Here is a 21114-nt window from a genome sequence, read left to right as displayed (position 1 = left end):
CCAATAGTAAAAGGAAGGGTGGAAGTCATAAAGAACAGATTAAATGACAAGCTACGTTCAGCACAATCAAAATGAAATCACTTCAAAATCCAGCTATCATATCTGGATTTACAACACACCAGTGGTAAAGTTAAAAGGAGAATATAGCAGCACTGCTAGAGACACCCGTCAGAGAAGGCCAGTCATGATAAAATGATACAGGTAGGTCACAGGACAGCTCAGGGTTTAACTGCAAGCATCAGAGTAAAAATAATAAAACAAACCTTCCTAATGATACATGGCATAATGCTCAATCCTTACAAAGTTAAGTACTGTTAGAAGCAAATTACTAACCTATTCCATCATGGAAGTTGCCCCATTTTCCTCAGGCTTCCCTCAGAGGTCATAACAAAAAACAAGAACACTGAAAGACCTTTCCTTTATAAACAGCAAAGAATTTCCAGTTCTGTCTGTACTCAGACTACCACCAGGTTCACCTACTGCCAATACACTCCTTCCTACCTGAGAGGGATGACATACAGATGAGGTGGAAGAGCAGTCCACATCTATTACTTAATACTGCAGGGCTAGAAAGCAGAAGAGTGAGCTAAAATATTTAAGCTCTATTCCAAATAAAGGAAGAAAATACTGGAAGACAAAGGTCAGATATGATATGAGTAGGACTGAGCAAAATAAGGTGACTGTGCCTGAAAAGAAACTGTAGCTGAGATAAAACAAACTTGATATGGAGCACAATAATTTTAAAAGCTTGACAGAAACAGTTCCTGCTTAGGAAGGCACCTAACAACCAACAGACAATAGCTTTGACCTCATCTTTGGAAGGTTAGGCTGGACTGTTCCATTTTTAAGGGTCTTAAATTTATGACTGATCAGGAGATACTTAAAGAGCAATAGAATTTAACACTTCCTCATTCTTGTACCACACCGCATGTCCAATATTTTCATTTTACAGGTTACTCAGGAAGAGTCTAATCAGATTTTTGCACAGCATCAGGTTGGCAGTATCTGGACACACGACACCACAGGATTAAAAGCTAATTCAGATAACAGAACAGCTTTTGCATGTTAGAGGTCCACTAGCTTCCCCCACCTCTCTTTACAAAACTGTTAATTGCATTAATAAAGATAACGCTCCTTCTAGTGGGAAGAGAGCTAACACTGTGTCTGCTGACCCACATCTCCTATCCAGAGGAATCACCTGCCTCAGACATCACTGTCCTAAAGCTCAGCAACCAGGCAGACTTCCCATGGTTAGAACACAATACGGAAAGCAAACGTTTCCAGTTATATGTGAGAGAGCAACCTCAGAGCCCTACCAACACAGCCACATGCTACAGGTTACCACAGAGTCAGAAGGCATTAATGTGCCCAAACCCACACACAAATGAAAACATTCACAGAAGGCATGTGACTGTTAACCACCAAGGTGATAAAACTTTTAATCAAAGAAGTCTCCATATCTCAGAATGGCATAAGTTCAAGGATATGGGTGGGAAGCACTGCTTTGTGGCTGCTCTATTCTCATGCACTCCAGAAGCATCTGCCATGGGTTACTTTCAGAAGTGGGCTACTGCCAGAACAACCTTCTGTCCAAACCATCATAGTCATTTTCACTTCAACTTTATTTACTCAGTCCCCAGCATTATTATTGAGCTTGATGATCCTTGAGGTCCTCTCCAACACAAGTCATTCTACAACTGTAACTTCAAAATGCTTCGCAGCAAAAATCACATGCCTGGGTAAGCCATGCCTATTGCTATTCAGCATACAGAAAAAACACGCTCACAAAGATTCTTCAGTTCAAGTTCAAGCAAGAGACCAGCAGGACAGAACCAAAGACAACAAATACTGCTCAAGTCTGCCCCCTCTTCCTAAACTGTCTTTTCAGTATGCACTAGGATAAGAGAATTACTCTTAGCCCAGTTCTCTCAACAAAGATCCTCAACACACAGGCAGTGTGACCTCAGTGCACGAAGCACAGCCTCACCTTGCATCCCACTGTAGCTCAGGAAGAAGTAGTAGCTCCAGTAAGACTCTGCATTGTGCACAGACAGTACAGCATTGGCATAATAACCAGTATTTAATAGAATACAACATAAGACATTATCAGACGTTACCAGGATGATAAAAGATCCAAGATTTTTTTATTGTTATTAATTTGTGTACTTGTACAACCAGAACCCAGGAGCACAAAGCGAAGTTTTATGACAGATCAGATCAGCAGAGTTTGATCCTGTGCATACTAAAACATTTGTTTCGTACACTTGCCAGTTTAAAAGAACACACCGTCTCAGACAACAAGCCCATACACACAAAGCACACTGACCATTCATCCTCCTTCTCCCACAGGTCAGGCTGCCCTTAGCACAGTCTTTGCTTATGCCATTTCCTGCAAGTCTGGCCTTAGAATTGCTACCTGAGAGGCAACAGGTGCAGCTTGCCAGCTATACTGTAAGCCAAGGAGTAGAGTTATGAGATGACAAGTATTTCAGACTAAAGCAGTTTCTAAACTCAACACACAAGTGACACTTAATGAACCCCTTCAAGCAGAGTGATTCCAGTCTGTACCACGTGGGAATATGGTGGAGGTTGTTGTTACTTACCAGCTGAGCTGCTCTATTCCTCTCTTCATTAGTGCTGTTCCACTCCCGCTGAAGGGCAGTACTCAGCATCTCACCAGCTGCTTCCCTTTCTCTTTTGGCCAGCCGGAGCAATTCCTCTTGGACCAGGGCCTGCTCCTGCTCATACCTATAGGGGTGCCAAAGACAAACAGAAAGAAGGCGATCAGCTGACTTCTGGCAACAGGGTTACGGCTTAGCATGGACAATCCGTGACAAGGGCAAAAACACAAATGCAGAACCAGTTTGGCACAAAGCCTGCTCACAGTCCCTCTGTTATCAGCAGTAATTCAAAAGTCCAACAAACTTCAAGCATGACCCGCAGTTTTCACAAACATACAAGTCAGGCAAAAACAGCAAACTGAGACCCATACAAATTTATATTTCAGTTATTTAGCTCTATTAAGTACTTAATTACCACCTAAAAGTTGCAATGATATAAAGTAGTTAGTTAGATAAATAGATACTGCTTTGGACAAGATGAAAGGACAGACCACAGTAAAAGGAGTCAGTCTATCTCACAGCATAAAAGGAGCTAAACTCACCTCCTGTACAGTTCCTGCTCCGCAACTGTAGCCTTCTGATCAGAGTTACCTGGTGGCTGGATTCCTAGAGAGAAAGAACAGAAACCCATAAGAACTGTAATACAGAACACAGCCTAAATTGTTTGATAAGAAGAGAATACTTAATACATGTTATTCCATCAAGACGATAAATAACAATCCTAGACAAGTCTCAAGAAAATTTAAATCTGATGGAAATAGACTTAATGAAAGAAAGAGATACTGACAACACTGTCAGCACTGCCTTCAACAAGGCACACTGAACCAAGTAAGGATGTTACACACAGACACTGCTTTATACTGGAAAATAAGCATAGCTTTAGTCCCACTTTCTAGTTGTTTCTTCTAGCTTCATTAAGTCTTCCTGCTTTCCTTGCAATTACAGAGATTAAGTTATTTAATGGAGTTCATCCATAAAATTGAAACCACTTTCGGAAAAGATGTAGGCTAACAGCAAACCAGTTTCTAACAGCAAAGGCCTGGTTCATTAACTTTGTGTTAGTTTGTATGCCTTAAATCCATACTGATAAAGTTTATCAACAAAGTATATTTGCAAACCAATAAAATCAAATCATTTTATTAACTGTAAAGAAAGTAAAGTTCAGAAATCGTGTTCTCACTGTTCACTTGATGTGTCATATAACCTGTGTTTAGTCACTTCCCCTCCAAGAATGAGTTTATTTCCAAAGGACAAAAGGCAGCATCTCCCCCCCCCCCACCACATACTCCCATCTGCATGGAAAAGGGACAGTAAAACAAGTTTCAAGAAACAAAAGATAACATTAAAAAATTACTGAATTACTGCCTTGCTTATTGTGTGTTTATCTGAACTTCTACACTCAAAGTCACACAAGTTCCTTAATGCATCTGAGAACCAAGGCATTCTAAAGACAAAACAAGAGCATCTACATAAACAAGTTGTCTTCCTTAATGTCCCACAACAACAGAACAAGAACCACAGCATTTCAGCAGCTCTTCTCAGGATAGTTCATGCTATGTAACACAAACAGAAGTGCTAAGCAGCATATTGTCCTTCTCACAAAGCACCAACATTACTTCTGATGTGTTCTTGGCAACACCACATAAAGTATTTGCAGGTAGGCCAATAGACATATACAGAAAGAAGACTGGAACTCACCCAGCTGGTGAAGGGGCTCTCCTTTATACACACTCCTTTGCAGGAAGCAGCATAGGTCCAAGAGATGCTTTCCCTTCAGTGGCTGGCATTTATATGAGAGCCTAGGGGGACTCCACCCCTTCTGGTCTCATAGGGAGACCAGGTGCAAACAATTTGCCTGCGCTCCCTGGGCCAGCTGCATCCCTTTACCAAGTGCTCACCACCAGATCAAATCCTGGCCTAACAGTTCCCCTACAGGTGTCAAATCAATAGACCTGACAGAGACTGGCAGTACCTGTAGAAGATTTGGGTTTCCCTTCTGCAGCTGTTGAAGATGGAGCTGTACCACTGGATGAATAGGGTGACCTCTGGCTGCCCCTTTTACTTTGAGATTCTTTCATTCGATTCACTACATCTTCAGTGAGCTAAAACACACACATAAGAAAGCAATTAATCATTTAGTTAACTAACCATTTAATGTACATGTATTTCAGTATAAAGGCGTCTAATTTGTTGGTTTATAAGCTGCTGCAAAACCAGAACTGTTTCTTGGAAGGGACCAAAGACATCTGATCAAACTGCCTGAACACTCAAGGACTAACGAAAAGTTAAAGCATTATCTTTATCACTGGGCATCATCCCAGCGCCTCTTGAACACTGAGGGGTGTTGGGCACCAATCATCTCACTAGGAAGCCTGACCACCCTCACAGTGAGGGTGCTCTGCTGCTCTCCTTGCAAGGGATGGCATTAGAGGCCATACAGAAGTCATTTCCATCTGCCAAGCAGATGGCCGTAGCACACAAGGACACAGAGCTGTGTTACATCTTTCAATGCATCTTCACCTTTCATCTTTCAATTACATCTTTAATTTCCATTAAAGCCAGGCTGTGACCTCAACACTGAGAAACACAAATGCATACTCTATCAATGGGCAATAAAACTTCCAGCCTAAGGACACACTAAGGGTCACACCTGCCTAATTCCAACCTGAAAGGCAGCAGTTAACTCAAAATAATTCCATTCTATAGAAACATAGTGAGAAGGGGCTGCCAATAGAAAGATACCCGGAGCTGTGAAAGCCAACAGAACGCAGCCTTCACGGTCAGCCCACGGGCACACACACAGTGTGTATCATCACAAATGGCATCCAAAGGAATACAGACCAAAGGAATATGAAATACAGCCGCTGTGGGCACAGGCCGGCCCGGGGCTGCCGCACTCCCACCGAGTCAAGCCGCGGCCGGGCCCGCCGCCCCGCAGCGCCTCACCCTGATGCCCTGCAGCACCCGGACTTGGTCCCGCTCATCCAGCCCGAAGGAAACCTTCCTGCCGCCCTGGCTGCTCTCGCTGCCCCCCATTGCCGGCGGGGCGGCCCTTGGGGATGCCTCAACCCCCCCTCCTCGCCCAGCAGCACCGAGCAGCTCCTCCCCTCTGCCGGCGCCTGCCAACATAACGGGATCCCATTGGCGAACAGCACCGAGGCGGCCAATGGTGTGGATTGAACTCCGAAAACAGGCTCCGTTAATACCTGCTAAACTCATTGATTTTTGTTAATTCTCCGTAATACACGTCGTTTAAGAAAGAAAGTATAACCGTTTATGCCAAACTTCACCGTATTCTTTTATTTTACAAACAAAAATATACATTTATTCTATATTTAGGCTCTTTATACACACACACACCCCCAACACACACAACACTTCTGCTCAAGGCCCGTTGTGAACACGGCCCAAAGCCTTATATACAAAGAAATACACCAGAAGGAAGGTCGGCCCATGGCCCAGCACAGGAGCAGCACACAGACTAAAGTCCTGCTGCCAAAGGACAGGGTGGACACACTGACCACCTGCATAGGTGACCTGCTGAGACATTCAGCTTTCAGCCCTGTCCAAGGCCAACAGACTCCAGGGAGGCTCTGCAGGTTTCCCCCACACTTGCAAAGGATCAGAGTGAAAACAGGAGCAATTCGGACACCACATCATCCATCCCTTTGACAAGTAAAATGTGGCTGATGCAGGTTCACATCAAGCAACGGGAGGAGCACAGCACACTCCTCTCTATATATATTACTAATAGTATCAATGCTACCCAGGAGCCTGCAGGGCAAAGTCCTCAGGCTGCAGAACTGAGAGGCTGCATTGCTCATTAACAAAAAGAAGATAAGTGAGGGGCCTGCATAGTTTCAGCAACTGACAGAACTTTGTGTTCTTACCCAAACTGCTTCTTCCCCTAAGTGGGAAATGCTTTCCCTGCACACACTTGTGATTCTAAACTGATACCTCCATGCTGCACAATGATTCCCCAAGAGCTCTCACCCCAATATTGTTTTTCAGGAACAGCTGGAGCAAGAGATACACAGTGCTGAAATGTTTCATATTTCCTCTCTTTCTACTGCTTTTAATGGGAAGTTGCTATCACCTACAGCACATCTCCACCTACCAAATGACTCGGGTAGGTTCCCCTAGAGCTGACCTCCCCAAAGCCAGGGGAAGCACAGTCTGTCTCAGAAACCAGTTTATTGCAGTTATCAGCTTAACAGTCCCAGAATTGGAACAAACTGTCTTGGAACTGCACGTCAAGCAGCTCTGTCAACAGTCCCTATTCCAGTGTGGAAGAGGCTAAGAAATTCCAGATAGTTTTTAAATGAACCACACTTCACATGCCCGTAAGTACTTTAAGTGTATCAAGATGAAAAGCCTATTATGGCCAGTAGAAGTCTGGGGGATCTGAACTGCAACAGAAGAGGACACAACCGCAGAAGCTGTACCAGAGTATCCACCTCCCAGCCTAGAACATCAGCCAATTCGATCCTAAGATGCCTGTGGTGTTTGAGAGCTCCCAGTCGCTAGAAACTGCCAGCTCAGATTCATCAACTTCTGCTCTGCTTCAGGCATCTAAACATCTCTGAAGCCTTCATAAGCAGAGACAGCCTCTTCCTGCACGGCCCTCTCCCTGACCCCAACAGAGCCATGAAGCACAGTGCAAATGTAACATACACCTACCGTACAAGCTGTGTTCTTGAAACTCCACCCTGCTTCAGTGCTGTGATTGAGGTGTTCCTGCGAGCTCAGATGAACAGCAGCGCAGCCTCCAGATTGTTTCACAACTACTTCAGCTTAGCTGGGCAGCAGCTGCCTGTCCTGCCTCCCTATAGTTCTGTCAGCTCACAGTGCTGTAAGCTACCAGCCTGTGCCTCCCAGAACAACCCTAGGATACACTGGACAGCTCATTTCTCTCCACACCTCTCTTTTCCTTCCTACACACTCAGAACACAATCCTTTTAACTCCTAACATTTGGAATTCACAGCTTTCATTAGCATTAGCTGAAACCAGAGGTGAGTCCAACTGAGCACCTTCATCATTTGGACACAGCTATTGCCGCCTATGCTGTGGTTGTGACAAGATCCAGACAACTGTGCTGCCTGAGAAAGCCCAGGAACACCAACTTTGGTTTAAACCACCAAACTCTCTCCATATGTGTAGAATACACAGTCAAATAAACAGCTTCTAAATGACATTCCCTTAGTTGGCAGATAAGTGCTGTCAGTCATTGAAAAGCAAGAGGTACCAGTCAGGCCTGTCCTTCTGGGTCACATTCACATCTGGAACACGAAGAATCAGGAAGGTTCAGTGTTTATAGGTTTATGAACAGGACTGTTCTAGATTGTTCTCAGGCAGTGACGGGAAATGCTCTTTCCAAAAAGGCTGCCAACTTAGTTCCACAATAGGTTTCAGAAATCCTAAGGAAAAGAGGAAAGCCACAGCAGATAGCGATGAACATATTTCCAGTGGATATCTTAACATCCTCAGAATCAGGGAGTTTAAAAGGGAAAGTGAGGCATCGGGTGCAGGGAGAAGTCCTGCCTTAGGCATTGATGGCTTTCCAACGATCGCTGTCTATGCTGTTGATGCTGCCCACATGATACGGCATGGAGGCCACGTCATCCAGGTAGGCTGTGGTATCAATCTGAGTGCTTGAGTAGAACCCAGAATCCATTCCTTCCTTCTTGGCAACAGCATAAGCATGGGGCAGGTGCACATCCACATCTTCAGGTTCATCCACCTGACATTTGTAGGAGAAGAGGATCTTCGGCTCAGACCTAGAGTCATTCAGGATTTAAAATAAACATTTAAGCAAATTATCTCATGACAGCCACTTACCCTTAACTGAAACTCAGCAGCACTGACACAACATATATTTAAGTATTAAAGAACTTTTCACATTGCTTTCAGTCTGGATATAGTCACTGTGGAATAACTGCCATGAAACAATGCTAACTGTAGTTCTGGACTAGGCTACTGAGGGGAAATAAAAACAGCAGTCCTGACATCAGTGTCATGAGCATGTTCTCCTCTTTGTGAGTTCTGAACTACAGCATCCAGGCATCACTGGACTTCACAGCAAACAGAAAGATTCCATTTCTCATCCCATTTGTATACAACAGGAAAAACAAAATGCAAACACTTGCAAATCAGCACTTTCTATCTCCAGGTACCGTTCTGATTCCAGAAGACATCAGAAACATTTCAATATTTTAGGAGTACCCTCTATTCTTAGTTATTCTAAAGCCTGATTGATGTCTCTTGCCCACGGACAATAAAACGTACAGCTTACACATAAACCACTTTCCTATCAACATGCATCTCCCCTGAGTGGCCACACGGTGGCACCCCCAACCCAGTAATCAACACTAGACAGAGCTTTCAATAATTGACCAGGCCCTCATATAAGAACCCCAAGCCAAGGGGTTATTTAATAAGAAAGCCTCTTAAAAACCCACTCAGAGCCAGCTTAGTCTGTCAGGACTCAGTCCCTCACTAACCATTTAGTTACTGACTTCAGCAGCAGGACTTTGCATATAGGATGTAGACACTGAAGTGACTGACAGAAGCATCTGAAGGGAATACAACTATTGGCTCTACTTTGTACACAAGGGAGTCTTGGATAGAAGTGGCCAGTGCAGGGCCACAAAAAAAAAAAAAAAAAAATCAGCGAGCCAGGAATGAAGCACTGGCTCCCTAAATGGCTTTACAGCCATTGCCTTTATTCTACGGGTGGAAAACAATCTGGCACAGAACAATCAAATAATAATAGATACTCTCTAAACCCCTGCTCCTGCTACTCACCCAAAGAAGCCTTTCAGGAACGCCACGTAGATGAGAGGTGCAAAGAAGCTGAAGTAAAGGAATGTGGTAGCATCAACACAGCTGTCAAAAGCAAAAGGGAAGATGAAGGTATTTAGGGCTCACATACAGCTGGATAACCCCAGCCACCCAGAAGAAATGATTCTATTTCCCTCAAGAGCAGGCAAGTAGAGCACAAATCTTGTGCTAAACAAATCTGGACTGACTCTAACAGACATTGCTGTGAACATTTCACTGCTCCCAAACAATCCAAAAGGGAACCATGCCACATCCCAGGATCTGATTCAAAGAAGAGTCTCAGTGCTCCCAGTTTTGACTCATGGAAAATGACTGATCCCTGCAGAATGAGACTCCAGATATCACTAAAGGTATCTCTGCCTTATTTCTAGCAAACAGACTGTTTGCTCACATATTACCTAAGAAACAAGCCAATGATCAGGCATCAGTAGACTCACACTGTCACTCTCATTCACCGCTTCAAGACCACTGCAGAACATGCAGCTCCAATGATCCTCACACAGAATCACAGAATTACCCGGGTTGGAAGGGACCTCAAGGATCATTGGGTTTTTTTCCCCACAAAACAGAAAAAACAGCTTTAATCCTCCTTAAGAACACTGTAGAAGTTCATTTTCTTGAGACAGTGTTGAAGGACACAAATGCAACCATTGAAAGCAGGCTGTAGACTCCTTCCCCAGCATACATACCAGAGTCCTTCTATGATATCCACACAGAGAAGGGCACTGCCCAGACCCTGCACCAGATTCAGCACTGCCAAGATTCCAGCATAAACGTAAAAACTCTTCCTGGCTGTGAGAAAGACACGGACATAAAGATGAAGCTCAACCTTATAAGCATCAACACAGTGCAAATAGTAGGTTCTGTTCGATAGCGACTGCAAACCCAATGTAAGCATCTCAGCATCTTGGTTGCTTATAGACTCTTAGCAGTTATGACCAAAATTTTCTGTCCCACACTGCCAGGACTGACAGGTATAAAGGGCTAAACATCCTCCTGCATGTGCATGCATGCAAACAGAGAATGAGTTCTGAAAGCACATGGCCCTGGCAACACATGCAAAGACATGGTAAACAAAGAATTCCACTGCTGAGACAGCAGGATGTATCCATAGCTACATACAGGAATCTCTTACTCCCCTCGCTTATTTATTTATCCTGATGCTGCCCCGCTTACATGATGGAAACACTACAGTCACTTACAGGGCAGAGAAATCCGGTCCTTAAGAGGAGTTTTTGGGAGAATCACCACAAAGGAATAGACCTGTTAGGACAAAAGGAAAAAAAGATTGTTCTGTAGCTCAGAAAGCCTGGTGGGGGCAGAACATGGTGTCATAAACTTCCTAAGCATCTCATGCCAGTGGCACAGGCCTCCATTATTAAATCCAGTGCACACATGAGAGCTCCACACTTCACCTCATTAGCACAGCTAGTCATTGAGAAACAAGGGAGTGAGGAACAGCTGAGTTCAGCTGGGATTTGGCTGCTGCAGTTTTCACCTTTATTAGTTTGGCTTCACTGCCTCATGAAAAGCATCAATACTGCGCTGCAAATCAGGCAGAAAGGGCCCAGGGCCTTATTATACTCAAATCATCCTCCTTGTCCCATTCAGAAAATACAAAGAGGCTTTCAAAGTATTTAATACATGCCTCATACTCACCAGAAAGAAGAAACAAGAGCTGGCAAGCCAGAAGTGTCTCCCTCCATGGCCATAGATATTGAAATCTTCAGCTGAGAGGTGAGCATCAGGGTACAGGATTTCCAAGGTCCCCTAGGAAAGAAATGGCACCATCACAATACTGTTAGAGTCGCATCCTCATGATAGTGGCCATCTGCATAAAAGAGACTATGTTCAAAGTTCAAATAAAAGTCCCTCATATGGGGACACAAATTCTGCCGCCCTGCTTAGGCCAAGTTATGTTCACCCAGGAGAAGAGGAAGAAACAGAAAACAAGATGTGAGGGGAACAAAGTGGCAGGAATGAGTATCTAAAGAAAAACCGTACCAGTAATATTGCAGAAAGAGACAGTGTGAAAGGAGTTAAGTGGACATAGCCCTCTGCTTCAGAGTTCCATTCCAATCTTTAAAGCACACCTTCCCTGCTATACCCAGAAAACAAACGCCTGCACTTGTGTAGCAGTCAGGAAAGGAGACTGTCTCCTTTGTTTGAATCTCTGAAAAACGGTTAAGAACAGAAACTACCATACAGACATGAGAGAAAAACACTTCTAAGCATTACTGAACCCAGATGCAGTACACCAAGTGTCTGAGCTGTAGGTGCCCAATTAAGTGTCACGTGGTCATGACCAGATCACTGCCTCTGCACACAAGGGCGTGGTCACCAGGCAGCTGTCTGTGTTATTCTGGTACTGCCTCAAATAGAAGCACAAGGCTGACCACTTACATATCAATGAGAAGAACACCACCAGACACATACTGCATTGTCCAGAGAGATGGACTGAGCTAATAAATGGAGCTAGCAAGTCAGCTGCTAGTTTGAAGGGAAGCAAGAGCTCTCAGCTCAAGAGAAAGGATAAAAGCAGCACAGTGCACAGTCTGATGAGCACACTTGGGCTGTCTCCATCCAGTTTGCATTGCACTTGAAGCTAGATTCAAAATTTGTGGCACAGATGTGAAAAAATAACTCTTGTTCAAAGGCTTGTTAGACAAAACCATCCATCTAAATTTCCACCTTATTTCTTGACCCTGGCTGAGCCATTCACACCAGGAAGAGGACAGGGTGATATGGTCTAGTGCATACTCTGTGGATCCTCATATACTACCACAAGAATCCAGTCTCTCCTGACAACCTAATCCAAAGAGCAAAGCTGCTACTTCTCCCCACACCTGACTCCAAGCCAATTAACCTCTTCTGCTCTAATGTGCTCACCTGGGTGACTGAATATGCTAGAGACAGCACCGTAGTGATTGCCAGAACACGTTTCACACTCGACTTGCTCTCCAGGTGACCTGGAATGAAGGAACACAGGTTGACTCAGGATTGGCTAAAAAAAAAAAATATCACTTCACCCCAAAACAAATACAATAAAACATCTGCATTTCCAGAGGCCCTCAAAGAAGGTTGAAGCTCACTTAATCCTTGTTAAATGCTTCCACTTGGAGAGTTGATCCTTTTAAAGGCAAAACAAAACCTGTGAAACAATAGGTTTTAACTTGCTTTCCTCCTGCTCACACTAATATACAGGAGATAAACAAGTTCTTTCACTGGGGTTATGAATGAGGCCAAAAGAAAGAAAAAAACCAGGAACAACATCATTATCAGCTACAGGGACAGACTGCAGTTTCTCTTCAGGAAAAACAGGGATGGGAGACTGGGTTAAAGGAGGGAAGGCCTAAGATAAACAAGAAATATTTACACTGGGACATGACAGAGCAATCCATCTCCAAAAGCTCCATTCAACCTAAATTACTTTATGGCCCCAAAGAAGTGGGAAGAAAGAACCAGCGTTCATGTCTCAGTTGCAGACGTGGCAGACACACATATTACATTCCCTCTCCCCTACCTCCAACCACAGCAAGACGTGCTCCAAACAGTATTTTCACTCATACAACTGAATGCAGAGTGACAGACTAATGGTACAGCTAAATGAATCAAATGAAGCCAGGCTAGAATAAAAGTAAATGAGGGTGAGGTGACAAATGTCTTCAGACACAACTATCTTAAAAAAGATGTGTTTTATGCAAAGACCAGACAGCTGATCTCTGTATACAGGTCTTCTTCACATAAGTCACACACTCCTTCACCACATGCAAAAGAGATAAAGCACAAATGAACCCTGAAACTGCACAAATTGCAGAACTGTAAATGTAACCGGGCTTTCAACCATTTCTAACAAACTGTCCAGTTTGTCTTCTGTCCTTATTCTAGAGCTGCTTTATGTACACACTTACAGATGCAGCCTCTGAGGAAAGGAATAGGAAACATTCAGAGTTCTCAGTAAACCTCCTGACACTTACCAAAGGCAAGGCCTAGAATCACCACGCTCAGCTCAATGGCCAGAAGGAAGAACCTTGTGATCTCCCACAGGATCTGAGGTATAAAGAAACCAGTTACAAGTTAATACAGAAAATTCTGTTCTCTACTCCAGAGGATGGCTGCCTCCCAGCAGAGCAGGCTACTTCTACAAATCTTCCTCATGCTTTGTAGGATGCTTATTTTATGCTTGTCTCAAGCTCTGACCTTGCCTGGACAGAACAATCCTGCGAGAGCAAACAGCAAACCTTCAGGGACACAATGTGTTTGTGCTCTGCCACACTTACACATCTGTCTCTTGCCCCAGGTAGGCACTTCTTTACTGTACTCCCCAAAAGAAACAACTCAGAATGATCTTAAAGCTATAACATCAAGCAGAGCCAGTCCCTGAAGTAGTAAATTCTAAAGTGAAGACTGAGTAAGACTTATGTCTTCCTTCAAAGACAGTGGTCCCCAAACTCAAAGTATATTCAACTCTGCATTTAATAGCTCTCAATTTGTCATTTTCATTCATGTACTTAATTCAGTGAAACAAGACCAGATAAACAGCAGGTCAATGGACTCTCCAGAATGTTGTGCAATAAAACAACATCAAACCTGCGTACGAGAACCCAAATTTTGTCTTATTGATCCTTTTTCTCCAAGCTCCCAATGGCTCTGTTTTGAAAATACACAGATAAGAGGCAAGTATCAAATGCTTTTAACATGTGAGAAACATACGTGTATATAAGAAAAACAAAATAATAGAAAAGGCTTCTGCAGGAAAAAGTTAACAGGGTCTGTCTTTCTGCACAACTTCTCAGCAACTGCACCTGGCAGCAGTACCAGCAGAGCTGAATAAACAACTTCTCATCTCCATTATTCAAGTCCTGGACTTTTGTCTGTTCAACAGAGGTGAATGAAAATGCTACAAACATCCACCCACACATAACAAGCAGTGCCTTAAAATGCTCTGACAGGTAACATTAGAGAGAAAAGAAAAACAAGCACACAGATCTTCAACAATAAAGGCAGAAGATTCATACCCTGCAAGCAGCTCTTCTCACCTCCAGCACCTCAAGATCAGCAGAGCTTTTTGTTTTAGGTAACACTCTGTTGCAACTCAAATGATTGCAAAGGAACAGCACATACAAGGCTATTTCCTGTTTGTTAAGGGTTCACCCTGTGCTCAGAGCAACTGCAAGGACATTCAGTTATCAGTACAAAAAGGAAAAGTACTTTTATTTGCTTTCAATACAAGGCAGCTCAGTATTTTTCCAAGAGCCCTTTGAACAGAGAAAGAGCATCACAAGCCACACTTTGCCTATCCTCTAAAGGTATCTGAATGTTTGCTTAGCTCTCGCAAGAGCAGAGCTTTCTATCTCTGCAACAGGAAAGTTTTATCACCATTTGTGTGTCTAAATTAGGAAGCCCATTGTTTTAGAGCCTTAGAGGTTGTGATCACTTGTGATACAGCTCGCGGAAAAGGACTTCATAGTAAACACTGCAAATAAAAACACATTCTTCATGAAAACACATAAACAGGAAGTAGTAGCAAAACACCATGGCCAAAACTATGCAAGGCATAGCCACCAGAATGAGCACTGTACCTACCTTATCAGCAACTGTGGCAGCATCAGAGGCACTCACTGTCATAGAGACAACAGCACGGGCAATACCAACTAACGCCACCACAAACACCTACATGAAGAAAGTAGCAAGAAAGAGCTCAAGTCAAAAGGCACATATGCAGCTGTGATCAGAGACCTTTTTGGAATACTGTTTCCAGGCCAGCTTTGAAGCCTGATAACGTGTATTGAGGATTTCACACCATCTATTTGAGTTAATTTCCCAAAGGCTTGTCAGGTACAGGAATACTGGCTTAGTATTATGAAGGTGCACATTTCTTCAGCTATCAGATTAAACGCTCCCTTACAACGATGCTCTTACGGTCATTCTCCCCACCTTTCAGTTCACTGAGGGCAATCAAGCAAAAAATACAACTCTCCAAATTAGAAGATCAAGTGCTTGGTATGACTGAATAACCCAATCCCATCAGATAACAGAAGCCACTTGATACCAACTACCACATTTCAGATCTGTGATAAAGCTGAAATCCACGCGGTTGGGTTTTTTTCACTCAACACTGACAATACTCAGGAATGCATAAGATAAAGCAATGCAGGTCACAGCTTTAAAGCATCTCAGCCTACTGCACAGTGCAGTATTAAGAAAACCAAGTCAGCTCATACCATTTAAGGATGACAGCACAGAGCTCAGTAAGGCTAATCCACCAGGCGCTGTGCTGCCACAGCTCTACTATGCAATTAAGAGCTCAGTTGGACAGATCTATCCTCTGCTGGGCAGATTTACTCCCCAGGAAAACAGATTTTTCCAGCTACAACTCTCCAAGGTACAGCCTTAGTTATACTAATGATGAAGGTATAACACAGCCAAATCTAACACAGAATGAAAAAGTACAATACGATTTCAAGATGGATGGAGAATGGAATCAACCAATAAGCCATCTGCAGCAGAATGCTTCCTCCTTAGAGGAAAAGGAGATGCAAATAGCTCAAAAGAACAATGTGACATTCCCTTCTTGGGTGGAAAACTTGCACAAAACACTGACAAAAAAAAATGTCCCACAGAAGGGTTCTGGAGCAGCAACAACTCAGAGGAAGCATAAAGGGTGTGTTTTCCTCTAAACAGAGAGAGAATCTTACAAAGCCACCAGCTTAGCTTTAATCACTGACTCCACTAGAAAGGATTCCTTCAGACTCTGACAAACAACTGCCTGAGAGGAAATCCTCACTGAACACGCTTCTCATTTCCAAAAATCACAACCCAGAAGATCAAACATTGAAAAGCACTTTTCTCTATGACTGTTTCATCACTGTCTACTTCTCACACTGCTCTGAAAGAGCCAACAGCAGTCAGCCCACTTTTTCTCCCCTGTTGTTTCTGAGTTTTGCTTCTCAAAGGCTTCAGAATGAGCTTTTTATTGACCTTCCCTGCATTACTGGAAATGTAAAGGAAGACCTAAATCCAGACTGGAAAGTGCTAGCAGTAATTATTAATTTTGTAGTAGTTGTGTATGGAGCTGTTCATTATTCTTCAGCCATTCACATACCTGAACTCAGTGAGACAAAGGTTTGCTGTCATGTGACTTACTGCAAGGAACAAGGAAAATCTAAGATGCCAGATTCCAAGACAACAAACAGAATAAGGCAAGCAGGGAAAAAAATCACCATAGAAAAAAATCCACCTATATCCAGACATGGACATTACCAGAAGCTGAAAAGTAGAGTTCAAACAGCAAGAAGTCTATGCCTGGCAGTACACCTTCAAATGTTAGATTTGGTCTAGATTCTCTTTCTCCTCTGGTTCAATGATACTTCTCAAGAGTGGTAATAAAAAACACTCACTCCGTCAATCAGTTCAAAAGCACACAGCAGTACTCACTAGTATGTAGAATGTAGTGAAGATTGGGCTGGAAGTGACCCGGATTTTGGCCCTGGCAGAGGGCAGCTTCCAGAGAAGAAACATAAAGAAAAGCACATTGGGAACCAGGAGCAAAAGATCCCAGTAGCGGACTCTGCAAAAAGTAAATAAAACAGTTTTGTCCTGCTCTGCAGCATCTAGAAGGCCAGGTACACACCCAGCCCCTGCTCACCCAAACACTGAGAAAGCAAGAATCCCAGAGTCAGACTTCAGCCTTGTTTTGTCTTTCTTACCTGGACTTCCCAATGTCCTCATAGAGCAACAGCAGGCACTTGTGCGGCACCGTGATATTCGTGTCATTGATTGCATGTACTGTTGTTGGAGACAAAGTTGTCACATTATCCAGCGCTGTCACCAGGGCAGGAGAGCGTGTGATGTTGTCAGACATGGAGAATCTCATCATGGACATCATGGACTGGAATATCCTGCCTCCTTGATTGTTCAGGTCAAACACGGCACGGGACAACAGCAGCAGAGAAAAGGGAACATTAAATCAGTTGTGAGTCAGAGCTAAAAAAGTATATCCCTTCCATAAGGCCCCCACACAACTGCTTCCTGCTTGTTATAGCAAATTATTGTAATCAGAAAGACTGCATTACACAACAGAATAACATCTGCCTTTACTCTGCACACAGCTATTAGGGTAGACAGTATAAAACCAGCATCTTTTATCACAGCAAAATGTACCTTCAAAACAGTGATTACTTGAGCCTTGGCAGATTGATAGAATAAATCAAAACTCAGCAGCAGTACATGGCATCATCTGATAAAAATCCTGCTGCAACAGAGCAGCAGTTATTATAGATCCCAAGCCCGACAAGTCAACAGATTAACTTCTACAACAGCAAAGTGAAGGCTCATAACTAAAACCCACTGCTGTTACCAACCTTACAGTCAGACCCCTACATACTTTTACCTGCAAGGACTGTATGTAATATATTCAGAAATCAACATCAAAAAAAGCAAAAAAAATAAAAAAAAAATTTAAAAAAAATCAGCATTTTTCTCTCTGCACGACACCAGAACTATCCTGATTTTAAGCAGAACAGTAAGACATGGAAAGCTGGCATCTTCCAATAATCCTAGTAGTATAAGGTTCTCCATCTTCTTCACATCCCCCTGTCTGGGTCACATTGCACTTCTCAGTGACCAGCTCCTGGATGCACACTGAGAGTTCACAAACGCAGACCCGGGAGCTGTCCTACATGATGTTTTTCTTCAGGTTGAACTCTCAGGCAGCTCTGAACTCAAAATGAGCCGTGGTGCTGGGATTGTTTGCCTGCCCTGCCTTACCCCCCTCCAGGCACCTAGAAATGGGACAAGACAGAGCTTTCCCATTCTCCTACTGAGATGTTTCTGAGTTGTCTGCCCTTAGAGAAGGTTCTTATCTTTACCACCATCTGCCCACCCCCAGGCCCTACATTGCAGTACTATTAGCTGTCCTTACAAGAGATGAAGAGAAACTGCTCCCCGTTAAACCCCACATGCTTCATACCCAGTGGCTTTCTAAGTGTTGTAGAAATAATAGCTTCAGTTTCTCAGTTGATTCTATGGTCACCTTGGAAGCTTGGGTGGATGCTGGCTCACTGTAGAGCAGGATTAGAGTTGGACTAGTTAACTTACTCCTGATTCAGCCTGTCACCTTGCACAGATCCTCCCCCTTCCTACCCTGAAGTAGCAACTCTCACTGCTAATACACTTGACCAGCAATGAGCTGAAGGAAAGGTCCCATCGCATCCCCCTGCACCCCTTAGAAATGTGGTTGCCATCCCAAAAATGCAAATCACCAGAAACAGCACCGTGTGCTGTGGTCAACACAGGATTCATCTCAAAAGAAAAAAAATCTCCCTGTCTGAATTTAACATGGCTGGCGTAGCAAAACCAACAGCCTCAATGCCAGGAGTCAGCAGGTCATTTCCCTGGCAGGCATGGGATAACTCACAGGTCAGAAAGAACAAGTAGCACAGACTTGTGCCACCTCTGGAGCTTTCAGAGCTCAGTAGCACTTTCCCCACAAACTGCTCAGGCCTCCAGGGCACAGGCTTTTCTTCAGAGGCTGAAATTTGTCCTACATCTTCTGAGGACAGTGGGGTACCCACATCTCTCCCAGCTAACAAACCCTCCCCTTCATTTACCCACACTGACAGATACTCACAGGGATGAGATTCTCTTGTGCAATTGCCATATGCTGTGCTGCATGAGAGACGTCATAAAATAAACACAGAGACCTGGAAAGATCAACTTTGTGCTGAGATGGCAATATCTGTGCCAAACCATCTTAGTTCTAGTGGGGGTTCCACCAAACCACCTCCACACCACAGAACTCCCCAGAAGTGCCCTCCCTTCCCTCCAGTAACTGGCTCCTCTGACCCCATTGAGAAGGATCTCCTGCAAATAATTTTGCTCCATTCTTCTCTTCTGAAACACACTCACTAACTGCTTCTGGGGCAAAGAATTTGACTTGGGAAATCGCAGTGAAGAGTTTGAATAGAAAGCTGCAGAACTAAATGGAAAAATAAACATGTTCTTAGAAAAAGAACAAGGAGACTCCAACCTCTTTCCCCAGAATCCATCACTATCACACAACAGCAGTGAGCTGCTGATAAGGAGAGGAGTTGGCCACATGCAACAGTCAGCCCCAGTCACAAGGTTTCAAAGGGCAAAGCAGAATCAAGCTTACCTTCGTGCCAGGCTATTCACTATGGCCCGGTGCTAGGATCCTACAAAGGCAGAGCAGCAAAATACCCAACATGGAACAAAAGGGCAGCCAGAGTCAGTCTGACAGCACTCTTCATACTTTTCTCACCGCCAAAGGCTACACAGAGGGACGCTGAGAACTGTGCTGCTCTGGTTGAAGCCACCAGCAATAAATTCACAGCAATGGGACTGGGAACTGATGCCAGGGAAGCAGATAGGCTTCATCACACCCAGCAGCACTGCTCCCTGCTGCACCCTCCAAACCTGTGCCCCAGCTCATCTGAACTAACCTGGTCAGCTGAGCATAGCCCAGAGATCACTCACCACATCCTGCCCACACAAAGGTGCTGAAGCCTCCCCACAGCCACACAGCAACACCCCACATGCCAACCCCAGCCTCCCTTCTGACAGGCAGCCTGAACTGAAGAAGAGTTTTCTATGTTATAAGTGAAGTGAGCCTGATGTGGCAGAGCGGTGCTTCTCTGTCCAGGCACTGTGACACAGTGCTGGGGGAGGCTCAGCTGCACCTCCTGGGCAGGCAGCCCAGTTGTTCAGATCTCCCCTTAGATCAAAGCCATTGCCATTCACATTGCAGCCTCAAACAGGCAACACATCTGCCCTGATAGGGCTGAACTCCCTTCTCTGTAACTTTCATTATCACTTCTGCTTCAGGACTAAGCTCTAAGAAAGAGGAACTACAACACTAAAAAAGCAGCAAAAGCACCAGTAGCTAAAGTATGACAGAACACCAAGCTTAGGAGCAAGCAGAGAACACACTATGGCAGGTTTACTGCTCTTGACAGACAAGGAACAGAAGGTGGAGGAAGGAAAGGAGCAGCACGGGGACACCACACTAACAAGAGAGAACCACCCGTTTTACAGGCAGCTGAAGGCAGCAGAGCTCCAGAACGCCCCGAGCTGCACAACCCCAGGCACAGGCCTTAAGAACAGCACGGCCCTGACGCCCGATCCCAGCCGGGTCAGCAGGAAGGCCGGCCGGGAAAAGGAAGACGGAGCTGCGCCCCACACCAGGCCCCCTGAGCCCCATATCGCCTCGCAGGGCCGCACCAGGCCCAGGCCGCGTCCCCACAGCCCCTTCACCGCCACTAATCCCGCTCCTACCCGCCGCAGGGCGCAGCCCGTCCGGCCCGGCCTTCCCAATAGCGGCGCTCAGTCGCAGGGGCCCAGCCCCGCCATGCCAGGTCCCGGCACAACCGCTCGATTCGCCGAGGAGCACCGCGCAGCAGGACGAACAAACAGCTGTATAAGGCAGGAACCAGCGAACCAGAGCCCGTTCGGCTGAGCCCAGCGGATCTACTCACAGAGGATCCCCAAAACAACCCAACCCAAACCGCGTCCGGCCCGAGAGGCGGAAAGAAATCCAGGCGCCGGCCTATGGGAAGCGACGGGAGGCGGGGATCGGGGGGCGGGCGGCCGCCATGTAAGGGCTCGCGGTGCCTTCCGCCTCTGTGCGTGATG

The 21114-nt window shown here is 44.7% G+C and overlaps 2 protein-coding genes across 5 annotated transcripts in view; both read right to left on the bottom strand.

Moving 5' to 3' along the window:
* CHCHD6 (coiled-coil-helix-coiled-coil-helix domain containing 6) overlaps nucleotides 1–7409 on the bottom strand; it is a 101933-nt gene extending 94524 nt beyond the window's left edge. For 2 of the 4 annotated variants that reach the window (XM_015874991.2, XM_015874990.2), the window contains exons 1-4: nucleotides 5568–5743; nucleotides 4594–4723; nucleotides 3164–3227; nucleotides 2604–2748 (exon numbers count right to left, since the gene is read on the bottom strand). In XM_015874991.2, the coding sequence (XP_015730477.1) occupies nucleotides 2604–2748; nucleotides 3164–3227; nucleotides 4594–4723; nucleotides 5568–5657 (429 nt within the window). In that variant the 5' untranslated portion in view covers nucleotides 5658–5743. Of the gene's footprint in view, nucleotides 1–2603; nucleotides 2749–3163; nucleotides 3228–4593; nucleotides 4724–5567; nucleotides 5744–7301 lie in introns of those variants that run through there. The other 2 variants (XM_015874993.2, XM_015874992.2) reach the window with 2 other exon arrangements.
* Nucleotides 5907–21026, bottom strand: TPRA1 (transmembrane protein adipocyte associated 1). Its single transcript, XM_015874989.2, has 11 exons — nucleotides 20758–21026; nucleotides 17172–17370; nucleotides 16900–17032; nucleotides 15049–15135; nucleotides 13440–13512; nucleotides 12352–12431; nucleotides 11122–11232; nucleotides 10665–10725; nucleotides 10152–10254; nucleotides 9427–9507; nucleotides 5907–8399 (listed from the first exon to the last, which is right to left on the bottom strand). The coding sequence occupies exons 2-11, from the start codon at nucleotides 17348–17350 to the stop codon at nucleotides 8165–8167; spliced, it is 1143 nt and encodes a 380-aa protein (XP_015730475.1). The 5' UTR covers nucleotides 17351–17370; nucleotides 20758–21026; the 3' UTR covers nucleotides 5907–8164.
* Between the last annotated feature and the right edge of the window lie 88 nt (nucleotides 21027–21114).

The sequence above is a fragment of the Coturnix japonica genome, chromosome 12, assembly GCF_001577835.2.
Source record: "Coturnix japonica isolate 7356 chromosome 12, Coturnix japonica 2.1, whole genome shotgun sequence".
Taxonomy (NCBI): domain Eukaryota; kingdom Metazoa; phylum Chordata; class Aves; order Galliformes; family Phasianidae; genus Coturnix; species Coturnix japonica.
Note: the sequence above shows the minus strand (reverse complement) of the source record. Positions and strands in the feature narration are given on the sequence as shown.